At 45.2% G+C, this 25,265-nt stretch overlaps 1 protein-coding gene across 11 annotated transcripts in view; it reads right to left on the reverse strand.

Moving 5' to 3' along the window:
• The window catches only part of RBFOX1 (RNA binding fox-1 homolog 1), a 2,507,416-nt gene that overhangs the window by 1,705,723 nt on the left and 776,428 nt on the right, over positions 1–25,265 (reverse strand). For 7 of the 11 annotated variants that reach the window (XM_055240511.1, XM_055240504.1, XM_055240492.1 and 4 more), the window contains exon 1: positions 1,879–2,748. The exons of 2 other annotated variants lie outside the window; for them this stretch is intronic. In XM_055240511.1, the coding sequence (XP_055096486.1) occupies positions 1,879–1,881 (3 nt within the window). In that variant the 5' untranslated portion in view covers positions 1,882–2,748. Of the gene's footprint in view, positions 1–1,787; positions 2,749–25,265 lie in introns of those variants that run through there. 2 more of the 11 variants (XM_055240479.2, XM_055240481.2) reach the window with 2 other exon arrangements.

Raw genomic sequence — 25,265 nt, forward strand, 5'->3', positions numbered from 1 at the left:
GAGAGGTAAAGTAACTTGCCCAAGGTCACACAGCTGGCAGATAACGGAGCCAGAAGCCCTGTGCTCTTCTGGGCCATAAAGCTCCACGCTCTGGACCCCTAAGGTGTCACTTCCACTACTGCGAGGAATGATGACTTTTCTTCCTAACCCGAGGCAACCATAAGCTAACTTAAGGAAAGCCCAGGGGATTCTTCCAAACCGAGGGCCTCCCTGACAAGCTCAAAGAGGACACAGGTTTTGACTCAGCCCCACTTTTTACCAGTACAGCTACTGCCAGCACCACCTTTACCCTTCATAGGCCCCAGGTCCTTTGCTTCTGAACATAAAAGATCTTAGCTAAAAATAAATCTGCCAGTAGCTCCAGCCAGGGACTCTGTGGTCACTTAAAAATTGAAAGAATCCAGGCCCTCTCATCTTTTTTTTTTCTCTTTTGTAACAAAGATAAATGACAAATGGAGGGGAGATGAACTAGGACAGGGGGCAGGGAAGGGATCGCAGTCTGAGGCATGTCCTAAACTTGGGCTGTCAAGGCCAGGCCTCTCTGCATAATGGAGTTTAGAAATAAAAATAAACAATCATTATTCTAATAAAGGAAAACCCAAGTTAGGAGACATGATGTTTCAACTCAAACAAAGCTATTCCACCACACGTCCCCCACTTCTTTTCAAGTTCAACTGAAAAGACCCGCCTTTGTGGTACCAACTGTCCGGACTGCCTGACCAGGATTTCCAAGCTCTTCAGTAGCCGCACCCCAGATGTTCCGGTGCCAGCAGGTGCACCCCAGCTCTGGCCTACACAAGAGCGATGAGCTCCCCCAGCCCCCTGACCATTCCCTGGCAGCAAGGAATGGAGTTGGGGGCTCCAGCACAAGGTTAGATCGGGGTCTTCCCCTCCCTTGCTGAGTGGGCAGCTTCCGGGCTCCACGTGACACCTGGTCCCCGCAGCTGGCGCCAGGGAGGCTCCAGGAGCTCACAGCCAAGGGGCCTCCTGGGCGGTGGGGAGATGGGAGCGGCGCCCCACTAGCCCCGCCCTCGCCTCCATCGCTGGACAATTGGTTGATTGGAGCTGACAAGCCCCCTCTGGCCTGCACGACAACGCAGGGCTAAGATCTGCTACCCCTGGGTTTCCTTCTCTGGGGTGAAGGTTCTCTAAGGCTCCCAGGAACCAGGGGCACAGCAGGAGTTTCCCATTCGCGGGTTTCCCGGCTGGCCCCCTCCCCTGTGGTCGAGATGGCACCGCGGGGCATTGATCCCAGTGCCAGTAAACACAACGGCGCTCTCTCCAGATAAGTGAGCCTTCTCTTCCCCTCCTCCCACAAGGGGTTAGGGGCACCTAAACGCCCTCCCGGGTCACTAAGATGCCTCCTTCTGCACACCCTGCGGGCGGAGGCAGCGACCCGGGGGCGCGCTGAGTGCACTCGTGCAGCCGGCCAGGGAGACTAATCAAAGTGCGCAGGCAGGCTCCCGCTGCCCCTGGCACCTAGGACTCGCTCCCGGGTGGACGGACGAGGTAGCCTGGATGCTTCGGAGGGGCGCTCTGGGGCAACAAAGGACGTGCTTCTGGAAGCGACGCATAAGGGGGCTCAGGGTCTCGGCCCCCTGGGGGTAGGGGGGGACACACCTCGAGATCTTTCCACACACCCTGAAAAAGTTCCCTTCCAGAGCGCCCAGACTGGCGCTAGGAGGAGGCCAGTTCTCGGGGACCTAGCGCTTCCCTCCGTGGGACCCTCTGGACCTGATCCACCGGGTCACGGTGGGTGCAGAGGCGATGACTCCGCCTGGACTTACCTAGAACTCCCGGCGAGCCCGGCTGCGGTCACGTTCTCGGTCCCAGACCCCCGAATTCCCGTGCGCTCTCTGCACCCCCAGCCACACTCACCATAAGCTGAAGGCGGCGGAAGGGGGTGCTGGCTTCTCACGCACTGTCCGCAACTTCGCGGGCAGGTCAGCCCCGCCCTGGCGCGCCTGCCTGGGCGCGGCGAGGGTCCGGACAGGCGGGGACCCTGGCAGCCACTGGGTGGGGGTCTGGAGCGCAAGGACTCTCAATCCCGGGCGCGCGGTCCGCTCCTGCTCTCTCTACCTGGGCAAGAAGCTCGGAGTTCTCCTGCTCCGGACGCCGGGGCGGGGCCCACGGCTGGCTGTCCCCTCCAGATGCGGGGTGCTCGGCTGGGCTCACTCCTTCCCTCTTCAGCCCCGGAGGCGCGCGCGTGGGTCCAGCCAGTGCCGCCGCCTCTGCTGTTCCCGGGGCTGGCAGAGCGCCCCCGCCCCACCGCGGGTGCTGCTGGGGGGCTGGGGCGAAGGGGGAGGGATTCCCCTCCGCGACTTCGGGTTTCCCCCACCCGACGCGGCCCCTGGGCTCAGTCCGCCGCCCGCCGCGCCGCTTGGAGAACCACTTCAGGGCAGCGCAGCCAGTCCCACCGACTCCGGCTGGAGGAGGCGGCGGCGGCGCGGCTCGCACGGGGACTGGAAAGGAGGTGACCTTCAAACCCCGCGCTCCGGAGACCAGGAAGGGGGCTGGGGTGATCGAGGGAGCGGTGTGTGCACCCAGACGGCCAGCAAGAGCGCTTGTATGAGGGCGGGAGAGAATCAAGAGGAAATCTTCCAACAAAAATATAGATTAGAAAATAAACAAAGGAGAGCCGGAGAGAGCGCGAGAAAATGTGTGCATGTGCGTGTGTGCGTGTGTCTGTGTGTGTGTGAGCGCACGACAAGCAGCGAGCAGCCCCGGCTGCGGAGCCAAAAATAATCCGGTGCGCGAGGGAGCGCCCCCTCCCCCTTCCCCTCGCCAGCGCCGCCGCCGCCGCCGCGGTCACGCGTGCAGCCCTGGATTCCAGCGGGCGGCCGCGGACACGCGACCCGGTGCCTTGGTCTCCTGGCCTAAAGGGGAAACAGGGTGAAAGTTGGATGCTGGCGCAATGAGCCCAGGACTTTGACCTGCGCCCGTCCGCGTCCTGGTGGTCCCCAGGTGGCCTCACTCATTGAGCACCAGCGCCCTCCTCCCGACCGCAATCAAAGTAGACAAATCCCCCCTAGAGACGCCAAGTGGAGGCAGCTTCCTGCCCCAGTCCATTTCTTCTCTGAGGAAGTTTTCTGGCAAGTCTTCAAATCTCGCGGCCAGGCAGAGATCGAGCCCTATTCAAGATTCAAAAAGTTCTTCAGGCTGGATGCGATGCAGGGCTGGGGTGAGTGCGGCTGGCCTGGGACGCCCCCAGCCTTCACAGCTGGGCCTCCCCTGTCCTGCCCCCTTCCTGGCCACCTACTCCTGCAATGGACGCTGAAGGGGTCTAGGGATTGTCCTCCTAGCAGATGTCTTACAGCCAGAAGCCCCATGACGCCTTAATACACACTAGCACTTAATAAGCATTTACTTTCCACCAGATGCTGTTTTAAGCACTTTACGTGGAGTCTTTTCAACAACTGGAAGTAGATATTGGAGGTTTATCCATTTCACAGATGCTTAGAGAGATTAAAGCAATATTTCTCCCTTCCTGGGTCCCACTCTGGACTGGAGTGAGAAACTCTGCTCTTTCCCCTTTTCCTTTCCCTCCCTCCTTCCCTTCCTCCCTCCCTCCCTCCCTTTCTTCCTTCCTCCCTTCCTCTTTTTTCCACAAATATTCCAGGTGGCTTTGTTGTACAATAAAGTCAGTCTGAGGTTCAGTGAGTTGTAATTTGTTCAAGGTCACATAGCTGGCAAGGAACCAGGATTCCCCAGGCAGTCTACCTAATTTTATGTGGCACCACCCTGCCTTCTGAAGGGCAGATGGGATTGGACAAGGCCAGATTCCAGCCTTGAGCGCTTGATCTGAGGCTCCTGTTCATTTTCCCATCCTGTGATGTGATTGTGTTTGCACTTATACCATGGGTCCTCTTCTAAGAAATGCTGTAAGCTTTCCAAAAGAGGGGGCCATATGATGTGCATTCCTTTGTACAAGATGTACATGTATTTCCTGGCGCCCATCAAGGAGCGCATTCATTAAGGGCTCCTCTTGCAATCCTATCGGGTTGGGGTTTCTTTCAACCTCAGATTAAAAGAAAGGGAACTTCTGCCTATAACTGGATTACTTTTTAAAGCACGCAATGTTTAATCATCATTTGAAAAAGTAAGTTTGCAAAATCCAGAAAGACATCTTTATCATTAGCCCCAGCGATTTTGCAATTTGGGTTGACTTTTACCATATGTTTCCTTAGGATTCTCTTTGATAATAATATATTTGTATGTAAGCAAGTTTTTTTTTCTTTATACTAGTCTCATCCTTCAGTGATAGCAAAATGAAACCATAAATCTGTGTTGGTAACATCATAATCATCTCCCCCAGAAACTGTTCACAATGGGAAAACCACCGAATTTAAATGTAATTGTCTAGCCATGCAGGGAGATGAGATGGGTTGTAAAAGAGGTATTCTCAATTTAAAAGCAAATTATCAATAATGATAGAAAAAATAAATGGCAGTTAATGAGAAATTCTGTTGAAATATACTGTTTTGTGCAAATTCACCAACAGGAATTGTTTCTCTATTCTCCTTTATTTTTTATTCCAGAAAGGAACAAATGAATGCAATCAATCAAGGCAGTAACATCAGCTGTTGTTTCATTAAAACGGGTAATTGCTGGGCCCTTTGATGATTTTTAATATATATATATATAGATGTTTACCATTGGAAATGAAATAAAACATATTCATCTATCTGAAAATCAAGGTCAGCTTGAGTCTGCTCTGATTTATTTATTGTAGAGTAGAAATAGGCTTGGATAGATTAGTGATGAGTGTGAGGCATGACTCACTGGTACCTGTATTGCTACATGGCTTAAAAATATGAGTGTGGGAGGCATCCATTACAATTTAAAACAAAATTAGAGTAAAGATCAATATGGCATGCCATTAGGCTATTCATCTGGAAAGTATTAGTTTCTTTCTCACAATGACCTTTCGCATTCCAAGTATAGTTTTTCCTGTCATTTCTCCGTGTTGAGCCACTGGAAGATAAATGAGAGGTGCTGAAGTTGACAGCTCCCAGGACATCCTAGGGCCAAGAATCGCCCTGCTATGGTTAGAAAGAACCTGGAGACTTTGGCTCCTCCTACTGGACATGAAAAATACTTTCCAATTTGTGATCTAAGCAAATGTCAAAAATGGAACCTTCCATAAAGCTGGTTTAAACAGAACAAGGACTTTGTAGCCTCGTACTTGGCTGAGAGCTATCTAAAGTGTAAATTTCATCATCTTACTTTCAATCTTAGGATGTTCCTATAGCTCTTCATTATTCCCCAGGATAAGGTCTAAAGTTGTCCATGTGGTTTACCAGCTCCTGGCTCTTTTTAAGTTGACTCTGTGACACAGGAGGGCTTTTCTCTTGCTGTATCCAATCTTTTGCATATGTTGTTCCTCCAACCAGGAATACCCTTACATACTCTCTTTACCTGGATAGCTTCTGTTTAGTTTTTAGATCTCCATTTCGATATCACTTTCTCGCTGCCAATCCCTCACCTCCCTACCCAGCCCTCCATATGCACAGATAAGGTCTTCTTGTGAACTCCTCGAACACCTCCATTTACCTTTACCCTGTCATTTGTCTCAGCTTACTGTAAATGTTGTTCTCTTCTATTAAACTAAAAGGGCTTTATGTCAAAGATTTTTCCCGGATGCACAGCACCAGCCACATAATAAGCTCAATAAATATTTGGTGAACCTTCCTTCTGCCCTGCAGTAGATTGCTGTCTAAATGGGCTAACCACTTTGGAATGAACTGAGAAGTCAACCTGCTCATCCATTTATGTAGTCCTTTGTTCTTTCAGTCATCAAACATGCATCCTTCTTGAGGCTAGTCCCCCATGTAAACCATTTAGTATATAAACTAGACTCCATTTCTGCACTCAAGAAGCTTATAGTCCAATAGCATATGCAAACACATCAATAAGTGATTGCAACTGTCTTGAAAGATTTGGCCAATACTGAACAGGAGCCTATAGCCAGATATGGCAGAAGGGCAGAAGGGCAGGCAAAGCATTCTAGAGAAGATCATGTCTAAATAGAGAAGATAAATAGGAATTCCGCAGAGAGTTGGGTGATGGACATTCCCAAAGGAGAATACAGCTTATGAAAGTGCCTGAAGCAAAACAGCATAGCTCCTTCTAGGAACAGCAAATCTGTTCAATATAAATAGAGTCATGTTGATGTAAAGGGGCTGGACAGTGGTGAAAGAGCCAAGAGAGTAGAAGCTGGAACTAAAGATATGGGCTAGAGAAGGCTCAAGGCAGGCTCTGAAATGATTTGTAAGGCATATTTGCTTTACCACAGGCAGTGGAGAATGACCAGTTAGCTTTTCAAGATGCACCATTACCATAATGATTTCCACTGCCAGTGCTGTGGGCTTCACTCTGCCTTCACTGATGTTTCAATGACCATTTTCTCCATTATTATCTTATATTTGTTTAAGAACTTTTCCAGAAGGTCACTGTAAACATCCAGTGAATTCTAGGGATTTGTAGATTACTTCAAAGTACTCTAGGATTTTTAAGAGATTATCAGTGATATATTAAACAGAATAGGAAAAGGATGAAAAAAGCAAGCTAAAAAAATCTAAGATCTAAAAATCTAAGGAGGCCAGGGGTGGTGGCTCTTGCTCATACCTGTAATCCCATCAGTCTGGGAGGCTGAAGTGGGCAGATTGCTTGAGCCTAGGAGTTCGAGACTGGCCTGGGAAACATAGTGAAACCCCATCTCTACAAGAAACTTAAAATATTAGCCAGGCGTGGTGGTGTGCACCTGTAGTCTCAGCTACTTGGGAGGCTGAGGTGGGGGGATTGCTTAAGCCTGGGAGCTTGAGGCTACAGTAAGCTGCAACCACACCACTGTACTCCAGCCTGGGCAACAGAGTGAGACTTGGTCTCAGAAAAAAAAAAAATCAAGTAGCCAAGCATACTTTTATTCCTCCTCCCAAGGATACCTTTCAATAGCGGTCACAGAAGAGTTGATACAATACTCAAATGTATCCATAAATGACTCTGGGTTCAATAACATAATTTGCACAATTTAAATATTATATAAGACCTACTTTGCCCACAAGTTCTCAGTCTTCAGGCTTACCTGAAGGCTTTCTCACAGACAGAGTCAACTAATGAACTAATTAAAACAGTCTGAGGACCACAGGGGAATGGACTGCACCTTATATTCTCTGTTCCCCACCTCAGTCCTTCGGCACACGGCAGATACTCAATATATAGTTATTGATTGCTTGAACTAACTCACCATCTATCGTATAGGTCAGGGTTTTGATATTAACCAAGGCATTTAACACTGAGAATGAGCTATCCAGTATCCACAGATGAGGTCTCTTTTTTCTGAAAAGACACCAACTTTCACACTCTGTTTCAAAGTGTCTTCGAAATAGTAAACATGATAGTTTTCCCTCTTCTACTTGGGCTCATTCCTTTTCCTCTCCTGCCTACATCCCCTTAATAAGATGGAGAAAACAGTAATGGTAACAAAGACAGCACCTTAAGCAACAGTCATGATGATAACAAAAAAGTTACAAAAATAACAAGCATGTGGTATTTACTATATAAGCTCTTTGACTGTATCATCTCATTTAGTCCTCACAGTGTAACTCTAGGTGTAAGTACCATTATGATTTCCTTTTCATTTTTTATTTTTTTATTATACTTTAAGTTTTAGGGTACATGTGCACAACGTGCAGGTTTGTTACATATGTATACATGTGCCATGTTGGTGTGCTGCACCCATTAACTCGTCATTTAACATTAGGTATATCTCCTAATGCTATCCCTCGCCCCTCCCCCCACCCCACAACAGGCCCCAGTGTGTGATGTTCCCCTTCCTGTGTCCATGTGTTCTCATTGTTCAATAACCACCTATGAGTGACAATATGCGGTGTTTGGTTTTTTGTCCTTGCGATAGTTTGCTGAGAATGATGGTTTCCAGCTTCATCCATGTGGCACTATTCACAATAGCAAAGACTTGGAACCAACCCAAATGTCCAACAATGATAGCCCAGATTAAGAAAATGTGGCACATATACACCATGGAATACTATGCAGTCATAAAAATTGATTTCCTTTTTAAATAGATGAGCAAACCAAAGCTTAAAAGAAGGAGGGAATTCAGTGTCTTGGCCAACCTCACAGAGCTGGCTAGTGGTTACAGCGGGACTCAAAACTTAGTCTGTTTTGTGTCAGAGCCAGGTTCATGAGACATAAATAATGATGCAGCTTGTCTTTCTGTTTACTAGGACTCAGCTCCATGTAGCCAGGCTTAGAATCATGTCAAAGATTCATGATCATGAGAGTGTAGATTCCTAACCAATTGGTCATAGGGTAACAAAAATACAAAGGGAGGTTCAGTAATCTGCGGCACCAAATGGGAGCCTGCCTATATAAAGAACACTTTGGAAACAAATATTTTGAGCTTCATCAGATTCAAATAAAAACTCCTGATTTCTTGGCCAATAATAAGCAGAAACTAAGGTGTGTCTTTGATTTAGGGCAGGCTAGTTTATATGCTATTTAGTATAACTTTATGAAACATACTATCATTCATCTTTTAAAAATAAGAGAACGGAGCTCATGAGTAGGACAGCCTGCGTTCATATCCCATGTCTACTACTTAATAACAATGTGAGCTAAAAAAGATTTTTAAAAAACATCACTATTCACTTCCCTGTACATAAAATGGGGACAATGACAACAATGATGATGACGATGATATAATTAACATATTAATAGTTACTATTAATACAATGGACAGTGCAGTTGATCCCCATCTCCAAATACGTTAACTATTCTCCTTGTAGGTGATTACTTCAGGGACTGTCATAGGCTCCCAGTCACCTGATCTAAAAGATTGTTATCACATTTTAGAAAACATTTCCTTTATCCAAGTGAAAGCCACAGGAAAATACATTTTTTACTTCCAGATGTTTTCTCATGGGATTTTGACCTCTGGACTCCCCCGCAGGTACCTTGCAACCAGCCTGAGGACAAATTAATACTGAAGATGGCGGGGCAGGGAAGAATAAAGGACCAGTAACATCCAGGAAATTGTGAAGCTGCTAAATCAACTGCCTTCCAAAACTACCATACCACTGCATTCCCTGTTCCATGAGATGACACATCCCCTTTTTGCATTAGCTTGTTGAAGATGACATATTGCCTATAGCAGGGTTTCTCAAACTTAGCACTACTGACATTTTGAGCCAGATAACACTTTGCTGTGGAGGGACCCCCTGGGCACTGTGTGATGTTCAGCAGTATTCTTGGCTTCTACCCTTTAGGTGCCAGTACTCCTCCCAAATGTGTACAGATATTTCCTTGTGCTCCCCAGGGGGCAAAATCTCCCCAGGTGGGAACCACTGGTCTAAAGCATCCTCACCAATATGGCGACAGTGGTGGTGGTAACAGAACTACTAATAGTAACATATGAATAGCAATTAGCATATATTTAGCCTTAGTATGCACTAGGCACTAGGTCTATACCTCCATTCAGATTCTCACTGAGCCCTCCTAACAACACTATAAACCAGATTACCATCCTCATTCTACAGATGAGGTCTAGAGAAATGAAGACATTTGCTCACAGTCGCCAAGCTAGTAAGCAATTAATTTAGGATCCAAATCCGGCTCAGTGATGATTCTTCTCATCCAGCATTGTCGGCAGAATTAAATGACAGAATCCACGAGAAATTTCTCACCGTTGGGCCTGGCACATGGTAACTGCTCTGTGGAAGTGAGTGGTGACTTCCTCAGAACAGCCATACAACAGGGTCATCTTGAAGAAATGCAAGATGGTGTGGGTGATGCCACCTTACAAATATTGTAGTTCACTCCTCTCATGCTTCGTATTGGGCTCAGTGTTTCAGCCAACACCACTTTACCTCAAACTAACAAAGATGACAAGATCACCACTGTCCATGATAATCCAGAGCTGATCACAACCTCCTCGTCTCCAACTTGGAGAGTAAGCGCAAGTCCTGAGTGTGGGTGGTCATCAGCAAAAAGTGGTCAGCAGCTTTGCTCACTCACTAATGGCTGGTAATTTGGGAGACACATGCAAGCTTCATACTGCTGCTATGTGGAGCAGCAAGAAGTCATTACATGCCCGTTTAGGACTTGTGCAGAAGAGTAAAAATAAAAATATTTTTGAGAACATACTCTACGCCAAGCCTGAGACATGACCTTTAACTACAGAGAAGCCTACAAGGCAGTTGTAGTACTATTCCCATTTTACAGATAAGGAAGACTGAGGCTCAGAGGAAAATAAGTAAATTTTCAAAGCTTACAAACTTAAACCGAAGCCTTCGTTTTTAAATCTTTAACAGTCTGATATACCCAAAACCTCTGTTTATGTATAGGGGATCCAAAGGCCAATAAAAAAACCACTCTGTAAATTTTCTAAAGTTCCACTAAAAATCATTTTGTAAAAACAAAGGCTGCTTTAAATAGCTCCATCTAAAGTCAACCATGAAGGTTAAAAATGAGACTTATCAAGAGGGAAAAATAGTTGCGAGTCAATGAGGTGTAAATAGTTAATGAATTTATAATCAGAGCAAACATAGTTTTGCCTTAATGTACTAACACCTCAGGGGCGAAAATGTTGCCTCTATTAGCAGCACACAGTATTGACAATCGATTTCTTTCAAATGCACTTAACTTTATTTTAAGTCCTAGTCTTTTTATTACAAATGGATAAGTAAAGATATTTAAGCCATTTACGATGAAATATGCAACCTTACGAAGAGGAGTATGCATTTGCAGTGGTTACTGGTGGGTTATAGATGCTCCAAGCAGTAAAATATCTGTAAATTATGGTCACAATATGCATTACTGTACTTCCACTTGTACATTTATTATTTCTATTTATTCCTTATACTTCGATTAAGACACATGGACCACAAAAGAAAAAAAATCACAATCCCTGGGAATATCTTTTAGGACTATAGAGTAGATAACATGAGGGCAATATAAATAAATGGCTAAAATTTTGGATTCTGGAAGGTGAACATAAACATCTAACGGATACTGTTTGGGCAGTTAGTCAAAAGCGAACTCCCTTCCATGAAGCATGTTTCCATCTACTTCAGCCTTCTCTGATAGGGTTCTTCCACACCATTGCTTTAGGGGGGCTCAACAAGCTCTGCTTATTAATCAGCACACACTCTGTTTGCTTCCTCCAGAAGCCGACCATGAGACAAGTATTTGAATGTCAGTAGTGACCTGGGGAGGTGAATCCAGGAAACAATGGCCCAGTGGCCAGGAGTGGGGAAGTAAATGGAGAAGAGACAGAAGCCAACAAAAAGTGTGTCCTCAAGCAAGTTACCACTGTGGGTACCTGGAAATTATTCCCAATAAAGAATTCTTGGAGCGAGTATAAAACATACTCCCCAGAGTTATCACCCACCCCCACCCCAGGGCAAGGGAGCCGGAATATACATTCACCAGTTTCCATCACCCATTGGTAAGGGTTGGTTATCCTGGGGAGGGGAGGTGTTAATCCCATACCACTTACAGCCTTCCTTGGACATGGGTTGAGCAGAATTCAGCCACCAACAAGAGCTGTCAGGTGCTGAGATTTGGAAGTCCAGCCTGCATGCATGTTAATGGAAAACACCTGGGGACAGGAGGTGTGGGGCAACACAGCACCCTCAGTATTCTCAATGTCCCCAGGAAGAAATAAGGGAAACTGTTAGCTTTGCAGCAGCAGCAGCCATGTGCCTGATAAGAAAGAAAAACCCCAGTATCTCTCCTCACCCATGGAACTCCACTGACGGAATGTCAAAATGTCCTGTGGCTGTCCAACTGCAGTGTATGTAAGAATCATCTGTAATGCTTATCAAAATCCAGATGCTGGGCTCCATGCTGGAGATTCTGATTCAGGAAATATGGATGAGAATGGGAATCTGAATTTTCAAATCCCCCTATACACACACACACACACACACACACAGACACACACACATACACGCACTGCCCCATGTCACAGATGTTCCAAATGCCTGATAAGGAATACCAGTGCATTTTGTCCAACAACAGAATAACTTGTGGATAGGGTTGGAGGTGGGGGGAGGAGGGATTTAACATGATTTTAAGATCTGAGGGCTTTGTGCATGGATATTTCCCTTCTCTTTTCAAACATGATTGCTCGCTGTGCTCTCAAACTCTCAGAAAGGAGGTAATTGTTAGCAGGGCTCTCTCTGAAGCACTGATTACGTACCATGAATATATTAAAATATACAGGTATTTTGCAGGGAACCCATGGGAACACTCAGGAAGTGCCATTTCTAAGTCCCTGGAGCCATAAGTAGGACTAAGAAACAGTGATGTAATGTAATAGGAAAAATAAACAAATTAGGCATCAGAAATTCTTGTCCCAGACTGGCAACCAGAGGCAGTCAAGCCCTGTGGAAACTGCTTCTTTGCATCAAAGCCCTACTTGACTCACAAGTGTCAGAGCAAAGTGCAACCAGGTGAAAATGAGTTGGCAGTTTTAGGTGGTAGACAAATGGAATGAGGTACCATCATGGCTTTTTGGTAGGTGTTTTTTACAGAGCACAAAGTGGCAGTCATCCTGGACCTGGAATCACTGTTGAAGAATGTTGTGAACCCGTTTGCACAAGAGGCTGTTTTACAATGGACAAGATGGGGAAAAAAAAAAGTAAAAGACAAACCATATGCCTTATGATAGCAGTAGAATTTTCCTGCATCCCTCTCTATTTTTAGTCGAAAAGGCATTTCACAGATGTCAGCAGCCATTAGTAGACCAATAAAAGAAGGGGTAGCCAACTTGAGAGGCTGTCAATGAGAAGGCCATCCGTCTATTTGATTTCTCTACCTCTTCCTGCTTTGATTCGTCTCTGTGTTCAAAAGTTCTAAGACGAGCTTGCTTGCCATTATTCCGTAAGGCAATTAAGCAACTTGGCAATAAAAGCAACCACATTTTTCCTGGAGTAGTTCACGGAGAACACAGAACAGCACAGGACAGATGTTGAACCAAAACGTAGGTACTTATCTGAACACGCTTCTTTGTGCCAAGGCTAAACGCTCTGCCAGGGTGCTGTGTCCATCTTTCCTGTGGGGTCTTTTTTCCAACAGTTAATCCTTTCCTCCACTCTATCTTCAAACTCCCGTGGTTGTCAGGATATACACGTGTTGAGGCTCTGGGATATGACTCCAGCTCCTTCAACTCTTCCTCAACCTTAACCGCACTCTTGATTTGGATGTGCCTCTAACCAGCAAGCTTTTCAAAAATGGTAATCCACATTTATCACCTCCAGCTTCTCCACCATCTGGTGACCCCCTGCCATTTCCCATTCACACCACTCCACTGAAGCTACTGTCTTAGCATCTTCTTCATGCCATGCCCATGTGCATTCCTGGATCCCAGCTGCTATCTCTTCATCATAGGATGTATTAACAATCTCCTGGCAGCTCTCTGTGGCTTCAGGAACACCACACTCCTAGCCACCTTCCTGCTTCTGAACTGCTCCATCCTTCTTGTCTCTTTATTCACTCTGCCTACACACTAACTTTTTTTTTTGGGGGGGGGATACAGTCTGACTATGCCACCCAGGCTAGAGTACAGTGGCACCATCTCGGCTCACTGTAACCTCTGCCTGCCAGGTTCAAGTGATCCTCCCACTTCAGCCTCCTGAGTAGCTGGGACTACAGGTGCATGCCACCATGCCTGTCTAATGTTTTGTGTTTTCAGTAGAGATGGGGTTTCACCATGTTGGTGAAAAACTCCTGACCTCAAGTGATCTGGTCTTAAACTCCCGACCTCAAGTGATCTGCCCACATCAACCTCCTAAGGTGTTGGGATTACAGATGTGAGTCACTGCACCTGGCCCACACCACCTTTCTTAAATGATGCTCCTCTCCATCTCATTCTCCATGAGTTACCCTAAATCACTTCCTACAGATGTCATCGATGTCCCCATGGCTGCCAGATATCAAAGTTCTGTGCACCCCTCACCTCTTGGCTAAGTTCCTATACCCATATCTCCAGCTCAAAGCACATCGTCACTGCCTGGCTATCTGCCAGGCATCTGGGGCTGCTGTTTATAATCAATCTATTCACTCATCCCACAAGTATTTATTGAGTGCCTACTACTTATGCAAACTAAAGTGGAAACAAAATATCCACTGTATTAGTTATCTCTTGCTATTGTTAAGTGTTTACTCCAAAACTTAGCAGCTCGAAACAAGAAACGTTAACTCGCAGTGCCTATGGGTCAGTATGTAGCATGGATCTACTTGGGTACCTCTCGCTCAAGGTCTCTGGCAAGGCTGGAATCAACATGTCAACTGTGGCTGCAGTTTCATCTCAAGACCTAACTGAAGAAGGATCCAGCTGCCTGCTCAGTTGTGTGACTGCTGGCAGGATTCAGTTCCTCAGGGGCTTCAGGCTACTGGTCACCCTCAGTGCCTTGTCACGTTAGTATCTCCAGTGGTCAGCTCAGGATGTGGTAGCTGGATCCCCTTAGAGCAGGAGAGCAAGCACCCAAGAGGGAAACTTACTTCTTCTTATGACTCAGTCTTGGAAGTGGTATCTCATCATTTTTGTCCTATTCCACTTATTGGAGGCGAATCAATACATTCAGGCCAAGCTGAAAGGGAGATTACACAGATTGCGGATACCAGGAGAGAGGGATCACTTAGTGCCATCTTAGAGGGTGACTGTCATATCCTCATTCCCAGAAAGTTTGGTTCCACTGAGATATAATCCTACATGGATGGCAGAGATAGGGAAGGAAAGGATGGGGACAGAGGGTAAATCCGTATTGTCACATCCCCATTCCCAGAAAGCTTGGTTCCAGTGAGATATAATCCTACATGGATGGCAGAGATATGGGAGGAAAATATGGGGACAGAAGGTGGACCCATGTGACGAAAGAGCTTCTGTGCTGAGCATGCAATTCAACATATGCCCAATTAAACTCTCATTCCCTCCTACAATCCTCTTAGGTTCCCCTCATTTCCACTCATTGTGTCTTATCGCCTCTCATCTGGCCTTGAACAACAGCTTTAGCTGGTATTATGAAAACCCACTCTCCACATATCCAAGACCAATATTTTAAAATACTCCATTTGTCAGGTCTCTCTCTTCCCCTTCTGAGTGACAGAAACTCAACTCACACTAGTTGAAGCTGAAAATGGGATTTATGGACACATATGTGTAATAATTATAAGGAACACTGGCTTTAGGCAATGCTGGAGCCAAATGCTTCATCGGTGAGGACCCTTCTGTCTCCATCTCTTCTTTCTTTCTTCTGTGTCATCGTCCACGTTGGCAGGTTCTTTGGTTACTGCATCAAAATGCCTCCAATAGGCACAGACTGGAATGTAATATTCTACCGACTACTAACTCCAGCAGAAGGAGAACATTTTTTTCTTTTTTTTTCCTACAGTAGGGCTCAAACAAATCATTGTGTGTGCACTCACTGGTCCAGATGGGATCACATGCCCGGGGCTGAACCATCACTGTGACTTGGTGGATGCAGCCCTCTGACCAGCCACGTCCGTGGAACCAGAGTACAGATTCAACCCCACCTGAACTATCTGGTCTGAGAATGGAGGAGAGGTGATTTCCCCACAGGAAACAGGGTGCTATTACCAGCAAAGTTATCCAGATGCTAAACAGCCAAGTAATTAGGCGATACAACACAAATGTTAGCACACCACTTATCTAATGAATAACCTCATTGCCTCTCAACCTCACCACTACCTATAGGATCCAGTTCTAACATCTTTGCTTACCATACAAGACTCTCCATGAATTGGCCCAAGCCTGCCTTCCTAGCCTTGTCTGCTATACAGTCTGATTTCACCCACAAAGAATGACATATTCATCTCTAAATAGTCTCTTCTGTCATCCCACTGCACCCATTTGCCTGGCATGCTGAACTTCTACTTCACCTGTTGAGCCATACACCTGACTCAAGACCCAGCTCAAATGCCATTAGCCTTTTTTAAAAACCCACCCAACTCCTCCTGGCTCAATCAGCTGCTCTTTTCCTAAGAAATTGTGTAAATATCTCTACTGAACAGTCTCAACAGGGGCAGTGTTTTTCCCCCAGGGGATTTGGCAATGTCTAGAGACATTTTTGGTTGTCATGACTGGAGAAGGGATGCTTGTGGTATCCAGTGGGTAGAGGCCAGGGAGGCTGTTTAATATCCTGCAACATACAGGCAGTGCCCCACAACAAAGAATGACCCAGCTCAGAACGTCAACACTGCCAAAGTCGAAAACCCTTGTATCACATAACACTTCATGCCTTGTATTACAATAATCAATTCTGTATCTTCCCAGCTAGACCAAGAGCTCCTTGGGGGCAGGGACACTGTTGCATTTGTCAATGTGCTCCCAGCTCTAGCAGGTGCCTGGCCCATAGCAGATGCTCAACAAACATTGGCACAATGACTGCGTAAGGGAATGACTGTCTAGATGGGCTTATGAAACATTATCCAAGAAATGGAGTTCCTGGAAGGCATGACCATTCCTTAAATGGCTATTGTATTAGAAAATTTCAGCTGCAGGGTGTTTTTCCCCTCTTTCCACGAATACATTTGAACAAAATGTAAACTTCCGCATTTGAAGTCACGTGACTTTCTCAGCAAATCTATTGCTGTCTGTGCGTCTCGTGCTCCTGGTATTAAGAAATGGACTCTTGGCTTTTTATAATTTCTAAAGACAGAAGAAATATTAACATTCCCATTGAAACACAGTCTCTTCTTAGAGCTCCCCCAAGTTTTTTTTTTGTTTTTGTTTTGTTTTGTTTTGTTTTTTAACAACAAAACAAATTTCACGACTCTTTCCCTCATCCAATTTTGGTTTAAGACAAGGCTGTGCATGTGACATCTTCATCTAACACACTGCATGCTTGACTAAGAAATGCACATATCACCAGCAGCTCAGTATTCCACGTAAGGTCTAACACGTTTCTCAGAAAGGACATTGAAATGTCAGATGGAATGATTTACACTGCATGTCAATAAAAAGTACTCCGAGGTTCACCAAGTCAATAAAGCTTATTAGAACAATCTTAGGGCCAAGTATCAATATACCCTGATGAGGACCTCTGAAGTCAGACACTATTTCAAGGCAAGTGGCATTAAATACACCATTCTGGAGAGAGAAATAAAATTAAAGGCTTCCATTATTTTCCGAGTGCATGTTAACTGAATAGCGTATAAGAAGCTGGAGAAATCTATGTATATATTGCCATCATTAAAACCTTCTGGACATTCATTGACTGTCCATAGACTGAAAGTCTCTGATATGCCAAGTATTGCATCAGACATATCACATTGACCCATTCTTTAAGTTAACAAATGCTTCAGTAATTCTTTCTATGTGCACTTTCCTAAATCTTTACAAATATTAACTATGTAAACCCTCATTACGACTCCATGCAATGGATAAAACATTATCTCCATTTTGCAGATGAGAAGACTGAGGCTTAGAGAAGCTAAGTGAAATGTCCAAGGTCACCCAGGTAGTAAGCAGCAGAGCCTGCAAGCAAAGCCAGGTAGTCAGGCTCTAGAGCAGGTATTCTTTTTTATTTTCTTTTAAAAAATTTCTATTTTATCTTAAGTTTCAGGACACATGTGTAGGATGTGCAGGTTTGTTACACAGGCAAACACGTGCTATGGTGGTTTGCTGCACCGATAAACCCATCACCTTGGTATTAAACCCCACATGCATTAGCTATGTACCCTAGAGCAGATATTCTTAACCACCGTGCAACACGACCTTGTATGCATTGCCTTCTAGTCCTCTCAATAAACTCCCAATAAACCTAAAGTTTGGCCTGCTCAATATTTCTAAAATTAGCATTTCAAAGTCAGGAGACTTCATAGAAAAGCCGGATTTGTGGACTCTCTTAACAAATCAAAACATCTGGCCACCTAGGCCTGCTCTCTTGAAGGCCTTCGAGAAGAGGCCTCAGTTGGGGTGCACAGACCCTCCTCCCTCATTTGACCACTTGTGTGGTTCCTGAGGCATTTGAGATTGAGATCCTGGCTTACCTGTTTTGCAGATGAAGATGCTGAACCCAAGAGATGTTAAAGAACTTGGCCAAGGCCCCAGAGCTAGGGAATAGCAGAGGCTAGGTTTGCACTTGGCAGGACCCCAGTAGGAAAGAAAAGACCTGGCACATTCCAAGGTAGGTGATCAGGAAGCTGCTGCTGTATTTAAAAAGGCACTAGTTACAAAGGTGTCGCAGGGGTGGAGCAATGACCCTAGACTCCTGTCAATGAAGTCATCCTTGTGCCTAGGTCTCAAAGAATGGGCGGGATGGGAGGGGTGGTGATGGGCGGCGGCGAGAAGTAGTCACCAAAATGCAGGAGGAGAAACTGGAGCAGGTGCATTGACAGGAGGAAGAGCTACCTTCAGGTAAGGAGCACAGGAGATCTTAGAAGGAGGGAACCAGGGAAACAAACATCTTGATCTCATTTTTCTCTTTCCCTCCAATTGCTTTTATTTTTATTTTTATTTATTTATTTATTTTTTGATACAGAGTCTTACTCTCTGTCGCCCAGGTTGGAGTGCAGTGGCGCGATCTCTGCTCACTGCAAGCTCCGCCTCCCAGTTTCACGCCATCCTCCTGCGTCAGCTTCCCAAGTAGCTGGGACTAAAGGCGCCCGCCACCACGCCCGGCTAATTTTTTGTATGTTTAGTAGAGACGGGTTTTCACCGTGTTAGCCAGGTTGGTCTCGATCTCCTGACCTCGTGATCCACCCGCCTCAGCCTCCCAAAGTGTTGGGATTACAGGCGTGAGCAACCATGCCCAGTCTTCCCTCCCATTTCTTGTGTCCCCTACCAAGGAAAATTGAAATGGCTGTCAGAGGATCTACAACCTTGTTGATGAAGGGCAGAGAACAGGATGGAAGGATGTGTAGAGTGCATATCTCAGATACCACAGAGGATATTTAACATACAACCCCTATGGGAGTCCACAAACCATGCTCTTCCCACTTCATTTGCTCTAACTCAATCAATTTACTATTGTAATCATATTGAAGTAATTAGCAAACATAAATGTGGTGCTTAAAATGTGTCAGCCACTATTTTAAGAACTTTATATTGATTTCTTCACTTTTCCAAGTGCCTATCATGTGCTAGAAGCTGTGTCCTTTCTGGAAACACAGAAGGGCAGGAGAAGAAAGAGTCACAGAGATCTTAGTGATTCTCTTCTCTCAATTATGGAGTTCTCTTCTCTCACTTATGGATTCACTTCTCTCAATTATCTCCACCTACTTCAACCTTTCATTCAAACTCATGGGCAAAGAAGATTTCCTGTTTTAAACAACAGGGCACCAAAATGAGTTCAAAATGCAAAGATGCATGCCATGTGGACAGTGAGTCTTGTTAACTAGTACACACAGCCAGAGCTGCTCCTTCCTGTGGGTCTCCATGTCAAAACTCTAATTCCTCTGTACCACTCCCTCAGTTCTGGAGAGTGAATTAGCCTGTTAATCTAGGACAAAACAGACACAATTGTAAGTTGAAAATGGTAGCCAGGAGTGGTGGCTCATGTCTATAAAACAAGCACTTTGGGAGGCTGGGGCAGGAGGATCATTTGAGTCCCGGAGTTTGAGACCAGCCTGGGCAACATATCAAGACCTCGTCTCTATAAAGAAAAAAATTTCTTTTAATCAGCCAGGCATGGTGGTGCATGCCTGTAGTCCCAGCTACTGTGGAGGCTGAGGAGGGACAATTGCTTGAGCCCAGGAGTTTGAAGATTTCAGCCCAGGGGCTGAAATCATGCCACGGCACTCCAGCCTGGGTGACAGAGCAAGACCTAGTCTCAAAAAAAAAATAAAATAAAATAAAAAAATAAAAAGGTTTAAGAGCTATAGATTATTCACGCTTGAAGGGAAAATTTCCAGCCCTACAGTAATCGTGGGAGTAAAGAATAGGGGAAGAAGAGAGAATGAGAAGGGCCTCAGAGGGTTCTGAGTCCCATTGGATATTCCAGTTTGGCTTACTGCAGTGTTTCCAAGTCTTTAGTCATTTGTGCATCACCCTCATGGCTTTTGTCATATATTTGTACCAGCTACACTCTTATAGACTTGATATTTTTTCTTAAAATTATTTCCTTATTTAAATTAATGTATTTTGAAATGAAAACATTAATATCCTAATTAAAAACTAGCATTATTACCGTGTATTTAAGCAAATACATAAGCACTAAGGTTAATAATCTTGTCTCTGTAGTATCTAAAATCCATCTTGTATATTTTTAATAACACACTTATCTCAGGAAAACATTGTTAAAAGCGTGGACTCTGGAGTTAGACATGATGGGGTTCAAGCTCACAATTCTGCTGCTCCAGAGGATTTGCCTTCTGTAATTCGTGGAAAGTCCTTCACACTATGTGTGGCCCATGGAAAGCACTTGTAAAATATTACATTGCAGAGCTCCACAAGCCACACACCACTGGTGGTTTCTTTATTGGCATAAAGACACTTGATCCTCGTGTCTTTATGCCAATAACTCTTACATAAGTCCTACAGGTGAAAATCTAGAGAAAATAATCTCATTGGAAATTATCAGAATTCCAGGACCAACTCAGCTACTGGAGGACTCCAGGCTAAAATGTGGCAGAGCATGCTGTGCAAAGATGATTCTCCAGTTGGTCAAATATTGTTGCCACTAACTAACAACAACTTACCAGTAATTTTAAAGAAGGGGACAGAGGCTAAGAGATTTTAATTAATTTTAATTTAAATATCTACCCATCTGTCCATCCACCCACATACCCATCACCTATCGACCCACCTACCCATCCACCAATCCACCCACTTATTCATCTACCCACCTACCCATCCATCGATCCACCAATCCACTCACCCACTCATCTACCCATCCATCAATCCACCCAGCTATCCATCCACCCATCCACTCATCTACCCACTCATTCATCTACCCATCCACCCACCCATCCATCTAACTACCTACCCGCCCACCCACCTACCTACCTATCCACTCACCCATTCATCCACCCACCTACCTGTCCACCCACCTACCCACTCATCCATGCACCCGCCCAACTAACTGTCTATCCACCCACTCAAGCATCCACCCACCTAACCATCTAGCTATTCACCTATCCATCTACCTATCCACCTACCCACTCATCCATCCATCTACCCATGCACTCATCCACCCATCTACCCATCCACCAACCCACTCATATACCCATCCACCAAGCCATCCATCCACCTAGTCATCCATCCATCTACCCGTCCACCTACCCATTCATCCATCCACCTATCCATCCATTCAACAAATATTTAAGTAACTCTATTTCCTGGCACTGTTCTAGAGGCTGGCTAGATATACAGTATTCAGCAAAGTAAAACATAGAGTTTTCACCCTTATTTTGCTTACAAGAGAGTGGGAGACACAAGACAGGCAAGCATGGGACCCAGTTTTTATACTCTCCAGATGTGTTCAGCACCACCTGCCCCTTTCCTCAAAGGAAATTCTGGCAAAGGAAATTCCCTCACAGTGCCTCCTATCTTAACATAACCCAGCTGTTGCTGCCTCTCCCTGGTCAGGGCTGAGCTATGGCATGATCTTCATCATGCCTGCTATGACTTCATAACCCAAGTCCAATCCAACCAGACTCAGGAAGTCTACGGTTCCTCCCACTGCTTCCAGGTTCAGAGGAAGCATCACACCACGGGGGCATGGGATCTATCTTGTCCAGGTGCTGCCCTGAGAGGCCGGAAAACACATCCTGTAAATGCAGATGAGTTAATTCTCTCACTGAGTGAATGTGTCCTATGAGATAATAGGAGGAGGGAAGGCCTTTGCAGACACATCCTTCTCTCTTCCGACAAACCACTGCAAGGTACAGTCATCCTATACAGCCTGTCTAAAAAATATCGCCTATAACGGAGAAACTTACCATTGTTCCTTATAAAGCTGTGGTGCGCTCAGTAACATACCACCTTATATATGCTTGCTCTCTTTCCTTGTCTGACTTCCCTTATTCTTTCACTCATTTTTTTTTTTTTTTTTTTGAGGTGGAGTCTTGCTCTGTCACCCAGGCTGCAGTGCAGTGGTGCAATCTCTGCTCACTGCAAGCTCCGCCTCCCGGATTCATGCCATTCTCCTGCCTCAGCCTCCCGAGTAGCTGGGACTACAGGCACCGGCCACCGCTCCCGGCTAATTTTTTGTATTTTTAGTAGAGACGGGGTTTCACCGTGTTAGCCAGGATGGTCTCAATCTCCTGACCTTGTGATCCGCCTGCCTCAGCCTCCCAAAGTGCTGGGATTACAGGCGTGAGCCACCACACCCGGCTGCGCCCGGCCGACCCTTCTTCCTTCACTCTTGCTGCCCTGGCATTACACCTCTTTATAAAGCCTTAGCGTGTAAGTTTTGTCTCATGATCTGTTTTTAAGGAAATTTGAGGTTAAAAAAATGAATCAAATAATCCTGCAAATAAGTAAGTATTTACAAGATGCTATGAAAGGTTTCAATGGGGGAAGAGTTTAACCTGGTCTGAAGACTTCAGGAAGGCTTTATTTGCAGAAGTGATGTCTGAGCTGAGAGACAAAGCCAAAGTTAGTTTGGGGAAGAAGCACGAGGGGGAATTCTAGGCAGTGAGAAAAGTATGTTCAAAAGCCCTGTGGCAGAGCTAAGGTGGGAGAAGGGAAGAGGTGAGTAAATAATGGAAAGGCACTGTTGGCAGGAGGCTGAGCCTGAATTCTAAGGAGTGAAGACAGACAGGACTGTTCAGAAAGGTTCCACCAATGAATTGCTAATGTGCAGCAGAATTGCTAATGACTCCTGAGCCTCCTTCTTCACTCAACAACTCCGTCATGCTCCTTGAACAGAGGTCTCAGGCAGTCTGCGATTAATGGAGTGTTTAGATGATTCAGGATAAATGTTTCCCATAACAGTTCATCCACATAGGTTTTTTTGGACTGGGAAATGCAGATAGTCCAGTATCTTCCATAGGGAGATGTTCCATAGATGAAAAAATTAGAAAAAATCCACATGAACAAAAGGAGATGCCATTTGGAATTAAATGGATTAAAATCTGACTACAATATGACACATGAATTTATATGCGTACTAACATCTGAGGTGGGTGCCGAGAAGATGCTGACAGACCAGGATTATGCAAAAAATGCCATTTGCACTTTAATTGTGGACAATCAGAGACTCGGCGAAGTTCTCATGTTCTGTAAGCAGAAAGGACATTCGGATGGGAGGACAACACACCGGTGCACTCAGGATTTGGAAAAGGGTGAGGGAGGCGGCTCTGCACCCTCCCACAACCTTGCTTCAGTGAAAGCCCCTCAGCTTTGATCCATTTTATATGCTGGGCATCCACATACATTTCACTCAGAGAAAAAGAACTACATCATCTTGTTGAAAAGACCCTAACCTTAGAAATGTCCGAAGCCTCTTCTAGCTCTAAACACTCAACATAGAAGTTCGCTTGCCCGCCTTCCCCCAATATCCAATTTATACTACTGATTATTTGTTGATAATTCCTCACCGTATTTCTTTTGTTATAGATGACGCAAATGTAAATGTCAGTGTAATCTACTTTAGTTTTCCTCAAATTTAATGAATTGCAATAGATCCAGCTGTTGAGAATATCAGAGACTATCAAAGAGATCTAAGGGAGAGATCCAGGATAAACCTTCCACATCAGAGGAATCTAGTGTATGTTCATGAGCCTTCCCCAGAACAAAACAAATGAAACCAGAATGAACACGGACTTCTGTACAGGGACTTGGTAGGTTTATACAGACTGGAAACTCTGCTGTACAGGGACTTGGTAGGTTTATACAGTCTTGAAACTCAAATATCTTCTCACGTAGGCACATTAACAATGACCATGAGAAACTGGTGAGGCACCAACTGAAGTGGGAAATCCTTAACTCCAATGTTACTGCTTTTCCTATGTGGGAATAACAGCCACATTTTTATATTGTTCAAGAGATGTCACAATTCAAATTTCATGTTATGTATTCTAATATCTTGAAAATCAGCAAATGATTGACTATCAGCAAAAAAATAAAAGTAAACTAAATGTACAGGCATTAAACTACATGAGAATCGAGCAAACAGGTTCAAATATTGGATTTGATGATCTCCTAGTTGAGTGAGATTTAACAGAAACCTTTACGGGAATGAGGCTTATTTTGCTCTTGGACGGGTTTCCTTGGGAAAATGTGAAAACCATTTCTCTTCCATCTTTAAAGCTGAAATCAATATTTTGTTTTCCTTGGCATAATTCATTTATCACCTGCAACCCAGGAGGCACAATGTGAATGCCGAATCGCTCTAGAGATTTGGTGATTCTTCATGGAGTTCTTGAAGCTACCAAGAAGAACTATGTCAGATAAAGTGCAGGTGTGTGCCATATTATCTTCCACATAGTCACACAAGCCCCATCTTCGTGTCACAGAGCTAGCGTGTGGTTAAGCTCTGGTTTTTCTTTTTAATTATACCATCAATCCTATCACGTAGCTACAAATTCATGATGCTTTCAGACTCAAGTCTAAATCAAAGTACCTTGCCCTAGACAACAGAATACAATTAAATAATCCATGCAGCCACACTGGGCTGTTTACCTTCTACTTAACTGTAGAGATCCAGGCTCCAACATCTCCATTCTGTTCTGTGCCCCAGGCAGGAGGCTGACCTGCACCAACAACAGCTATGGGCTTCCTGGTGGGTTTGGACAATGGAGAGCACCAGCAGAGATGGAGGTGCTTCCTGGTGGGTCTGGACTATGGAGAGCACCAGCAGAGATGGAGGTGCTTCCTGGTGGGTCTGGACGATGCAGAGCACCAGCAGAGACGGAGGTGCTTCCTGGTGGGTCTGGATGATGGAGAGTACCAGCAGAGATGGAGGTGCTTCCTGGTGGGTTTGGACGATAGAGAGCACCAGCGGAGATGGAGGTGCTTCCTGGTCAGTTTGGACAAACTATTAGGTTGATGCAAAAGTAATTGTGGTTTTTGCTCTTACTTTCAATGGCAAAAATGAGTTTCTTTACAACAGTGAGTTTCTTTTCCTCTGGCTTCCTGGGGGGTTTGGCTGATGGAGAGCACTAGCAGAGATGGAGAAAGGAAAGAGGGTGATGTTGGAATATTTATTCCCCAGATTCCCTGCAGCGGAGTTGTGAGCTTGCTGTGACCGTCAGTTAGATCCCACAGTTCTCTCTACCTGAAGGTCCCTTAACTGCCCTCTCTCTTAGCCCTGCAAGCCCTGAGGTGGTAACTG

Source organism: Symphalangus syndactylus, chromosome 14, assembly GCF_028878055.3.
Source record: "Symphalangus syndactylus isolate Jambi chromosome 14, NHGRI_mSymSyn1-v2.1_pri, whole genome shotgun sequence".
NCBI lineage: Eukaryota > Metazoa > Chordata > Mammalia > Primates > Hylobatidae > Symphalangus > Symphalangus syndactylus.